The 12,464-nt window shown below is 32.5% G+C and overlaps 1 protein-coding gene across 1 annotated transcript; it reads right to left on the bottom strand.

Annotated features, from left to right (window-relative positions):
- Nucleotides 1–5,984: 5,984 nt before the first annotated feature.
- On the bottom strand, nt 5,985–8,080 carry LOC132752807 (uncharacterized). The gene is made up of 2 exons (XM_060743193.1): nt 7,954–8,080; nt 5,985–6,824 (listed from the first exon to the last, which is right to left on the bottom strand). The coding sequence occupies exons 1-2, from the start codon at nt 8,006–8,008 to the stop codon at nt 6,256–6,258; spliced, it is 624 nt and encodes a 207-aa protein (XP_060599176.1). The 5' UTR covers nt 8,009–8,080; the 3' UTR covers nt 5,985–6,255.
- Nucleotides 8,081–12,464: the final 4,384 nt, after the last annotated feature.

Raw genomic sequence — 12,464 nt, 5'->3', positions numbered from 1 at the left:
TCGTACTATCGCGTTTTCATCATCGTACTGTCGTGTTTTCATCATCGTACTATCGCGTTTTCACCATCGTACTGTCGTGATTTCATCATCGTACTATCGCGTTTTCATCATCGCACTATCGCGTTTTCACCATCGTAGTTTCGTGATTTCGTGTTTTCACCATCGTACTATCGACTATCGCGTTTCAGATTAACACATTCATAAGCGATGGCCCTAACGGCATTCCGGAATGCCGTTAGGGCCATCGCCTATGAATGGTTTGATCTGAAACGCGATACTCGACAGTACGATGATGAAAACGCGAAATCACGAAACTACGATGGTGAAAACGCGACAGTACGATGGTGAAAACACGATAGTTTATCGCGTTTTCATCATCGTAGTATCGTACTGTCGCGATTTCATCATCGTACTATCGCGTTTTCATCATCGTGCTTTCGCGTTTTCACCATCGTAGTTTCGTGATTTCGCGTTTTCACCATCGTACTATCGACTATCGCGCTTTAGATCAACACATTCATAGGCGATGGCCCTAACGGCATTCCGTATTTAACAGTCTACGCTTTATGATCATTGAATATGAGTCTCAATCTATTTTTAGACTGGGAAAATCCAATTCAGCCAGTGAATATGATACTACACCCAGTAAATATGATTTTATAAAAAGTTCTGTTGACTACTGTTTGGACCAATGAGATTGCAGATATATTTAGATCATATAATAATACCAAATAATAAATATTTCGTAATAACAAATTAATATTTCGTAATAATTACGGAATAATATTTCGTAATAATAAATCAATATTTCGTAATTTAGATTTTATATTTCGTTAAAACGAAATAATATTTCTAATTGGGAATTATTATCTCGTAAAAACGAATTAAGTGTGGGAAATGTTCCGTAATTTTCAACATTATTTGTAACTATGATTTTTTTATGTTGTTCATTTTGTTTTTATATGTTTTGCGCACTTATTATGGTATTAATGGTTTAAAATTGTTATTAAAGAATTATTTTGGAATATCAAAAAAATGTCATTTCAATGCCATAAATACAACACAAACCGAGAAATAAGAAGAAAAAAAAAAAGAAAAAAAAAAAAAAAAGAAAAAAAAAAAAAAAAAAAAAAAAAATGGCAACCACCGGAATCGAACCATAGACCTCTCACACATCAGTCAAACAGTTAACCGGCTGTGTTACTGTTGAAGTAACGATAGCGTTTACATTTTTAGCAGATATGACTTTCACTAACATTAGTTATATATTTTTTTATTTTATGCATTTCAGTGGATTACTGATTTATCCGTGAAAAATATATTTGATAACTTCAAAGTTATCAAAATATAATTTCACACTTTTCAATGACGAAACTACGTTCTTAAGATTTTCCCAATGTGGTACCTCATTTTTGCTGACGATTCTGGCAATGTGAGGCTGTTTAGAGAAAAACAAAGCTAACATTGATAAATAACTTAAATTTCAGAAGTAATAAAAAGAAGAAAAAAAAAAACAACTTACTTTTATATATCCAAATTACCAATCAGCAAATATCGTCTCTAATTTTTTTTGTTTCATTTTTAGTCTGAAAAAAAATACATTTCTTCCACATGCAAAACATCTCTTGATGGCATTTGCATTGATGACATATATACAAAATATGTAGATAGCACCTTTGTGAAGCCTTTCTCCAGAAACTAACTAAAAACATAATAATTACATAATTGCACGTATTTATAAGAAATTGAATTAAGGCAGTACAAAATTTTAAGAATATAAGCTGGTATTATGTTTATTCTACTTAATCAAAAACTCCCTTTGTAACCCAAATACATGTATCTACGACATTATGGCTCTATCTCAATCTATGAAAGTTGTTTTCTGTCTATTTTCTGCACCTCAGGTTTATATATAAAAATGTACATTGTATTAATTTAGTGTTGAGCAAACTAGGTAAAAAAAAATCAAACTTACAAATTTACAAATCATACTTTTTAAAATGTTACAACAACATTTATGTCCCATTCTTTTATAAAATGTGTCACTTGCTGAAATGTTGAAATTAATAAAGAGCCGTTTTTCAGCACATTGTGAACATAACAGGTGTATGCTGCATGTAAGTTTTTTGTGTAAGTTTTGCTTGTATTCGCTGTTTTCTGCCAAAAATAATATCTGCATAATTCATTTTTTTAATTCAATTATACCTGCATTAAGGTATACGATGGATAATCGATAATATTAAAAACGTCATCTTAAACTTAAAAGTGTATACTTTATCACATTCTTAACAAAAATACCGAAAACAACAAATGTTTACCATCTTGTTTAAAAATAAGTGGCGATTTAATTTGAAATTTAAAGTTTAAGTAAAAAAAAACAACAACAACAATAACAACACCATATTTTCATCAAGTCATAAAATGTCTGAAACCGGGAGATTGCTACTTATGCTTGCTATACCATGGCAGCTCTCGAAAATTTTGGAATTCAGTCACGGTTTTGTGAAAATTCTACAAGAAGATTATCACATCATTTGATATACATTAGAATTCCGGGTACCCTCCAATAAATTTCCACAGCAAAGTTTTCTATGGAAATTTTACTTGTAATAAATCGAGTAATATTTTCTTTGATCATATATATAAAAGTCACGTGGGTTGGCTACATAGTAGAGGTGTTAAAATATAATTGTAATACACCCTTTGTTAGCCATTGAACAAGTATTTTATGTATAAAGGAGTTTCAAAAATGGTTATTATTCAGAGCGGGCGCTATGGTGCAGTGGTAACACTGTCTGCCTACGAATCAAGGGGTCGTGAGTTCGATCCCCCGCTACTCCACTGAACGAAAAAATGACTGCAAGACTGACAAAACCAGGACATAGACACAGAATGACGTTAACGATAGATACAAGAGAATAACTTAACGGATCAGGAAACAAGTAGCGAAAGAACAAGACCAAAGATGACGACCGATTACAGAAGGAAGAACGGAGACAAGTACTGACAACAAGCAAACAGAGACGAGGACCGATAACAGAAGAACAAAGACAAGGACCGATAACAGTAGAACTGATAATAAACGAATAGGGCCGTAGACCGATAACAAAAGAACAGGATATGCACTGGTAACAGAAGAACTGACAATAAGCGAACAGAGACGTGGACCAATAACAGAAGAACAGGACACAGACCGTTAACAGAAGAACTGACAACAAGTTTACAGAGACAGGGACCAATAACAAAAGTACAGAGACAGGTACCGATAACAGAAGAACTGACATCAAGCGCACAGACACGTGGACCGATAACAGAAGAACAGGACAGGGAACTATAACAGAAGAACTGACAACAAGGACCGATCACAAATCTAACAACAAAATAACTGAGACAAGGACCGATTACAGAAGAGCTAAGATCACGACCAATAACAAAATAAAAAAAACTCACAACAACAGAACTGGAACGAGGAGTAGCCACTCTTTATAGAGTGCCAAATAAAATACATGAAATCTTGCAGGGAATACTTCTATATTACTTTTTTCTTGTCCTATAAAAATGTCCGCCATCTTGGATTTTTCAGGAATATTGGATCCTTTTGTTTAAATTTTGTTTTGGTGTCTTATTTGTTTATACCTGAATATGCTTTGTGGCAAATTTCAGGCTTTTCCATTCCTTAAAAGTTTTATTTGCTATATCATCCATTTATGATAAAGAAATTTGGCGGCCATTTTAGTGATTATTTTAAATGGCCATTTCAATGGTCAAGATCAAGTTTTTTAATTTGGTACCCACCTTTATTGGATTCAGCAAACCTTAAATGGGCAAAATACACAAAGATACCACTTGTACTACAAAATGCCTCTAGCATCTTATAGGGAGTCAAATTCTCAAAATCAGTCCTGTCTAATATCGGCGATGTTATATGTTGGTTTAATATAATTGAGCCGTGTCATGACACAACCAACATAATGTGTTTGCGACCAGCATGGATCCAGACCAGCCTGCGCCTCCGCGCAGTCTGATCAGGATCCATGCTGTTCGCTTACAAACCCTATTACAAGTAGAGAAACTGATAGCGAACAGCATGGATCCTGATCAGACTGCGCGGAGGCGCAGGCTGGTCTGGATCCATGCTGTTCGTAAATCCATTATGTTGGTTTTGTCATGACACGGCTCAATTATGTATTATTAATCATAATTTTGTGATTACATTTGTGATGTTGGAGATCGTCTTTCAATTGCTTTTTATATTTTTACAAAAGACAATTCTTTTTAACATTTTTTTGTAAAAAACTTGGCTATTTGGAACAATCCCAATGACTTCAGAACTTTGGTAAACGGGAGGTATAAAACAACAACAAAAACAATAACAACAACATCATCATCAACAACAACAACAAAAGAAACAACAACGACAATAAATATGACGAACTTTATACATGCATGCCGTATGTATTCTTCAAACATACGTTATTGTATTCTCGTGTTGACCATTTTTTGCTTAAACGTCTATTTAGAATCAAACCTCAATATGCTAGTATTTTTTTAGTTTTGTTTTCAAAATTTCTTTAGTTTTGGTGTTCTATTAAAGTTTCCGAAACTGTGTTCATTGAGCATGTAATTGACCATCTTTTCCTTAAGTTACAGTTGTGATATTATAATACCTACCTCTTGATACTTTTGTGTTTTACCTTTACGTTAATTTCTTGATTTCATCAAGGTCAGCATCTAAAATGCACTAGATCAATTACATTTTTTGTTTGTATTATACATTATGCAATGCAGGTTCATCTGTATGTTAATTTCCGATGCTTTAAAACAAGCCCTTGAGTATTTCAACAGAAAGCTCACGGAGAGTGGTGACCTAATGGTTAAGGTGTCTGTCTCTCAACCAATGGATCATGGGTCCGAGCCCTACTTGGGTCATGACCATGTTTCTTTCTATGACACTAGTACTGGTTGGTTTCAGGAAGCGGGCTCGAAAGTGATTTATATAAGTTGCAAGTACCATTTTCAAAATCGAGCTTCAATAAATAAGTTTAAACCAAGAAAGCTCACGAGCTACTACGTACGTTTCAGTTTCTTTCATTTTTTGTTCGGTTTCAAATCCCTGTGCTATTCACATCTTATCCTTATATTTTTTTTCATAACTTTCAGGCAAAAAGATCGTATGTATTTTTTTCCAACGAAAATTGTGGCGTTAGTAGATATTGGTGCATCAATGTAATGTGCTTTATAACACGTGTCTTTCATGTACTTTCTTTATCTTATTATTCCGGTTGCAATGTAAATCAATGAGTATTTTAAATATGTTTTACGCATCAAAGACGTTTAAATCTAATGTATGATTTAAATAACTTAAGTGAAGAACGACGATATTGTTTTTAGTCAACCATTTCCCGCTTTAAAAGACCAAGGTCACGCCCAAAGTGTCTGTGTACTCTCTAATAGGTCAAGATCACGTCCAAAGTCTGTGTACTCAATAAAAGGTCAAGGTGACGTCCAAAGCTTTGTACCCTGTAATAGGTTAAGATCACGTCCAAAATATCTGTACTTTCTAATGGCCCAAGGTAACGTCAAATGTTGCTGTGCACACTTGTACTTTCAGATTAATTCTATCTGACCTCAAGTTCGAAAATATTGCTCACAGGACAACGGGTGTCATTCGTGTCCTACGAAAGTGAGCCGATTTTATATGTTTCCATTTCATTGTTTCTTTTAACAAAGTGGTCATTTCTAAGCTAGTTTATAGACACTTTAATTAATTGTGTATACATGTCGTTGGAACACATTATTTAATTCTTGCTCCATCCGGCTTTTATTTTGTTTTTGACAAATGCCTGTTACAAATACATAATCAATAGTTCCAGTCAAACTTACGGTAACAAAATCTTAAGAAAAAATTAAAATTGAATAATATTGTGTATTTAGCATATCAGGGTCATGGGTCAAGTACAAAAAAACGCCAAAAGCTGTGCAATAATTTTAATAAAATTAACAAACATAATACAGAAACGACATTTGGTTTATTTTGAAATATTCAAAAACATAAACACAAAATGTACGAAAGTAAATAAAAAAAATCATTACAGTATATATACTTTGCCATCGTTTATGCAGACTAATTCATTACCAATTAATAGAAGTCTTTGTTTATATGTTGAAATCATGTATTAAATACACTAGTTAATGAAGACTTAAAAAGAGAAATACATATATATATATATAAAAGAATTGGAATTATAAAACAAATCAAAATCCACCCATTCCGCTCATTCCGCCCATTGAGCCCATTCCGCTCATTCCACCTGACATAAAATCACCTGCATCTCCTCCGGAGCCACCCATCATACCCATAATGCCACTGGCTCCTCCTCCCATCATTCTTCCAAAACCTTCACCGGAACCTCCCATCATGCTTGAAAAATCTCCCCCTGAGCCTCCCATCATACCTCTCATCATGCTCATCATGTTTCCCATTCCCCCGCCGGAGCCTCCCATCATACTTCCGAAATCCATACCGGATCCGCCCATCATGCTGCTGAAACCCCCGCCTGAACCTCCCATCATGCTGCCGAAATCCCTTTCTGAACCTCCACCCATCATACTTGCAAGGCCGCCCATTCCTCCTTGTCTACCGCCAAAAGAAGATGACATTTCACGAACCATTTTCGAAATTTCACTCATAAATGAGGGATTACCAGCTGCACCCGTTCCACCTGTTGCGGCACCAGTACCAGCACCAGCTGCCTGTGATTTCATGAAGTCTGCCGCATATTGCATCCAATTCTGTGTTCCACCACTACCAGTTTGGCATTCACCTTTAATAAACAATCAAATAATTACCTATTCTGCAATCAATATACATATATGAAATGTCTTTTTTATCGGAATGGCAGCAAACTTTGTAAAGTACTCCGGTAGGCATAACTCCGCCTCTCTTAAGGGGTATAAAGGTACGTTCAAAAACGAGTTGCATTCTTATATTGCATAGATCCATCATTTGTACATGTATATGTACAAAAAAGAGTCGTAATCTTAAATTTAATTTCTTTAGGTAATATACATGTAGGCGTGAACAAATCAATTACACTCAAATATAAAATCTATTTTGGGCATTAAGGTATGTGAACAAACGCGTTAAACTTTGAAATTGAACGAATCAAGGGTTTAAATAATCGTGCGCGGACGGAAGGCATTCTTATATTCTACTGTACAGTTCTGTAAATAAGTTTGTACTAAAAAGACTTTTACTCTTAATATAAAAACGGATATGTTTCATATTGTACCCTGATATTGTCATCAATTCTAAAATACTAGCTCATCGTTGGAAAACTAATTGTTTTAGTATTCAGTAACTTCAAAGAATGCTTTTATTTTATCATTATAAGTCTAATAGTGTTTAAAAAATCGAAATCGTTAAAATGCATCGTAAACCTGAACGTAATCTACCAGCGATTTAAATTGCCAAAAGATCTTGTTGCTAAATTAAATAGTTCGCAAATTTAAATTATGTTTTAAAACAATCCAGAAATGCAAACAAAATTGTGATTTATTAAAGTCTCAATTTATCAAAATTAATAGAACTAACATTTGCTTATTTTAAAGGGTGAGAATATATTTTATTCGATCATTTTCTTCCGCGTTTCATAGCCGTTTGCTCTGTATTGAGCAAAAAACGTGTTGCACAATAGCTCTCCCCTACTTTAATAAGTAACCCAATTTACAGTGTATCTTCCTAGCAATAAATATGTAAATATTTCTTGTATATTAGTTTATATTAAGTCGCACCACATATTGTTTTACTCTCAGTCTTCAATAATTGCAGTTCATTAATAAACACTAATATTTTGTTATTTATATTTTAAAACAAAAACCCTTTTTTCTACAAAAAAGATTAAAACAAATAAAAAATATATAAAATAAAAATAAATAACAATATAAGCTTACCTTTCTGTAGAAGAACTACAAGAACTAAAATACAACTTGAGCTTATTCTTAACATGTTTAAAGCTGGTGTTTGAACTGATTTCTGCAACTAACAAAAGTGGGGATACTTTTCTTATATATTCGTGTCACATGTAATATATGTATGTCTTTTTTATTATATATTATATATATTATATGATTGTATTGCGCTTTAGACGGTAAAACCTATCAAAGTGTCTTGGTGATATAACGACTGTAATAGGTTAAACAAGAAGTCAAGTTGTCAGTCAGGACACATAAACTAAACATTTTTACAGTTAGTTGAAACAAGATCGTCTCGTTAAAATGTCGCAGACGAGAAATGTATTATTTCTGTTCCGAATAACATGTGCATGTACTTTTAAAAGTACTTTGGCGGTCGAGAAATCTCCGAATAACAGTTTTTTTGCTTTGCATTTATTACTGGAACAATTTATAAAAATATGTATGTTTTTAACATTAAACTTACTGAAAACGCACAATTTTATTCAGTTAACAATATATTTCAATTAAATAAAGATTGATCATGATTAGTATTTTGCGTTGTTTAAACAGTTTTATTTCGTAACTATGTGCCAGTCCCTCTAAAGAACTTTAAATATACAACTTAAAGGCCATTTCTCCATCGTAACAAGTCTTAGAACGACATTAAAACTAAAAGTAAGTAAAAAAAATACCAGTATTTTAAAATAAATGGGACATGCTTTTTAAAGAAGTTGTGTTCAATATATTCTTTCTAGTTTTGTTACCTTGTGTTGAAATTCAATTAACTGTCTATTGTAACTTTTAATACAATCAAAATAGTGAACTATTTTTCTTTGTATTTTTATTTGTCTTTTGTTCCCGGCTTCTTTAAGCTATTAAATTATTCTTGAACTAATTATTACTGGATATCAGATGAGAAATATTCAAATACAAATGGTCAACACCTACGTTTCTTTACATGTGTTGCACTTACAAATCATACACGCTGACCATGATCACGTCTGTACGTTTGCTTGCGTAAAAACGTTAACGTCATTGTCACGTGATCATTTATCAGCCTATGAGAAACGTGACTTTCAAGACTGTTATATCATCGTATATAGAGGATATTCAAGTTTCTTCTATAAATACAGGATTTTATTTTTATCGAGTGGTATGAAAAGAAATATTTCACACGAGTGACATATGATACTTTTCATACCCCAAGACGAAAATAAAGCTATATTAATATTGAAATACTTGAATTTTCTGTTTATTATCTACTTTTTCTCTTTTCTAACCTAATGAATAGGTAGAATTCCCTTTTAATTTTGTGTATTGGCGAATTTAAGAAGAAAGAAGTCCGGAAAAACACCAGTGAAAATACGGAAAACATATTTCACTGCAGTGAAAAATATTTTTACAGTCAAAATACGGAAAATAAAAATACGCATTTTAATTCATCAATATTTCTCAATATTTCATTTATAAGTACATAAGTAAGATAATTATCTAATTATATAACGGTTAAAGCAGATAAAGTAAACACATTGAAATACAAGACCGGATAAAGAATACACTTTTATTTGTAAAACGAAAAGTATTGATTATAAAATGAAGGAAATATATATAAAAGTACACATATCACATAATATACGTCCGTATCGCTGTACTTTCTTTCGTTAATTACACATACAGCAACATTACTGTGGACATGGGATATTAAAATGTCATTGATCAAATGATGTTAAAGGTCAAGGTGATAAAGCAGTATCATTTAACATGACAATGAAATGTTTATATAAGTAATAACTAATGTAAAAAATTGCCATCATACGGTACACGTGCATTGATACTGACCGTTTATGCAAATCAAACTGTTAATACAAATCATGCTGGAACAAAACAGATCACATAGAGTTAAGCGGACCCCGGAAGATAAACAATTTTTATTCGCTTTGCTAATTAGTGCCGACGCCCCAACATCAACGCTGTTATTACATTTTTTTTTAATCTATTACATTTATTTTTATACAACAGCAAAAATCAACACAACATTCAGATCGATTGCTCGTATCGCCCTGCGACTTTTCACGGATCCGCTTAACTGGATTCTATCCAAATTTAGTGCTCGCCAATTTTTTTAAGCCAATCACCGACGAGGATTTTTCAAATTTTCAGGTTTCAAATCTTAATAGAACATATTTTATATAAACTGAACGTTTTATATTATAAAACGCAAGTGGGCGGAGATAAGTTTCGAAGAGCGCTAAAGTGAAATGTACGCATGTGCAGAGATCTTGAAGTTTACTGTACTCAAATTAATTAATATTTATGCAAAATGTTTTTTCCGTACACGCACATGTATTTCGTCACTACGGCATAGAATTAAAAAAAGAGGTTCATTGAAATGAAAACAGACAAAATAACAGTAAAAATGTTTTATTACTAACGGAACCAGTATCATTTTATAATTTCCAAATAAAAAAGTTCACTTTTTCCAACAAAGTATGTATGTAATATTTCTTACTTTTTATGTAAATATTACAGCCCGTGCAGCTGCAAAACCGAAAGTAGGGTGTTTTTATTAATTTTACAATATACTGCCATTTGTCCGAAGATGATATGTATATGAACATAATAAATATGTATGATGCATATATAATCAAGCTACAGGTTCATTTCAGCCCGAAAAATATGTCGAGGTGACGGGCAAGGCAAGACATGTCGACTTTTTGTAGCTTATTGTGAAGTTGCAGTACATGAAAATCGGGCACATGACAAATCAGCACATAAATAAAGCATTCTAGTGTTCCGTGGTATACATCTTTTTTACGTGTCATACCTCCTTTCCTTATTAGATCTACAATGAATTTTTACTGCATTGTTATCCATCTGTTTACCTAGACAGAATGCGAGAATAAGCTATGCAAAACACGTGACCCGAAAATGTGTACCGCTACCTCTTCCAAATATGGTTATACACATTTAGGCTATCGTGTGACGTCACGCAGTGTGTTGGGCGGAAAAAATGGGCGGAGCACTAAGCCGGTTAGAGTGCATATTGGATGTTCTTCGTAAATAAGAAAGCTACAGTCGCTTCGCAAGCTCCGCTCCTTTTTAGCTTTCTTATTTACGAAGAACACCCAATATGCACTCTAACCTATACTTGCTACCAAATTGAAATAAGTATTACATGATCACAATAGAAGATTAATACAATTAAAAGTTATATTTAATAAACAGAACAAAGCATATAAAATTCTAAGCACAATAGAGATATTTAGAAATATACTCTTGTAAAATCACTTAATCATTTAATCGTAGTTAGCTTAACATATATATCTTTATTAGGAATCACTGCAAAAGCCTACCTATCACAATTTGTTATAAAATTTATATTGTGTCATTCGTGCTTTCTTTTTAATATGTTTCTACGGCCTGTACACATATGTTTTTGCAAATAAAATGTATATGTCTATTTATTCTAATTGTAATAAAAATCTTATCAACCACTTTTCGAAATATATTGATCAATATTTCTTAATCATTTTACCTTTGACAATTAAACATTTATACATTTAATTTGTGTTGAATTGACACAAACGCTTTTAATTTTCAGCTTATTTAAAGTTGCACGCCTCCAGATGAGCCAACATATTTCAAGAAATTCAATCTTTAGAAAAATGTATTAAGACCTTAAGAAAAGTAAAAAGATTCAATATTTAATTAATTATTCACATGTTATGTGCGATTTATGACTGATTTTGCAGTATCAATTACTATAACTCTACTGCGTTACCAACGCAGTAAGAGGTATTTATGTATATTTTGACCTCTTTTTGTTAATTTACGTGGATTGTATTTACGTGGATTGTAAGTATCGTTTGCAATGTGCGAATTATTTTCTTTAGTCTTTTCACAGTATTTTACTTTCAAATACATTTTCAAAATTTTCGTGAACATTAACATAAATCTGGAGGCATGTTGCTTTAACGAAACACAAAATATTCAGCAGCTAATTATTTTTCAGATACACAGAAATTATTTCACAAATAAATGTTACCAGTAATGAAATTTTCGATAAAAAGTGATATAACTTCACAAAAGAATTTCATCAGTTGTTGAACATCCGGAAATACAATAAATACACAAAACAATGTCTTTAGCGGGAAAAATTGAACTTGAAATGCATTAAACATTTAACATAGCGTTTTGAAACACATACCTTTGATAATAAAGATGCTTAATAGATAGATTCATGTTATTATATGATTACATTTCTCGTAGAAAAAACGTACAAATAAAAATGAAAGTATTTGCTTGTTTACAAAAATATGAATACAAAGCCACGTTTACCCAGAGAAAAAAACAACATGATAAACGTGCAGCATTATGAAACTGTGGTATAATACAGTCTAACCCGGTCATTTGACCCTGTGAAGACCTTGACAAAATCTAAACCTAAGTCTCGTGATTTTTCAGTTACGCAAGAACACCATGGGATTTTTTTTCCACCTCAACGTAAA

This window comes from Ruditapes philippinarum, unplaced genomic scaffold (assembly GCF_026571515.1).
Source record: "Ruditapes philippinarum isolate M1 unplaced genomic scaffold, ASM2657151v2 ctg395_1_1_1_1, whole genome shotgun sequence".
NCBI classification, from domain to species: Eukaryota; Metazoa; Mollusca; class Bivalvia; order Venerida; family Veneridae; genus Ruditapes; species Ruditapes philippinarum.
Note: the sequence above shows the minus strand (reverse complement) of the source record. Positions and strands in the feature narration are given on the sequence as shown.

Bases quoted from the DNA above. Each gene is read 5' to 3' on its own strand.
- LOC132752807 (XM_060743193.1), bottom strand. From the start codon at position 8,008: ATGTTAAGAATAAGCTCAAGTTGTATTTTAGTTCTTGTAGTTCTTCTA. The intron at 6,825-7,953 runs GTAAGCTTATAT...TGTTTATTAAAG, and splicing joins TGTAGTTCTTCTACAGAAAG to GTGAATGCCAAACTGGTAGT.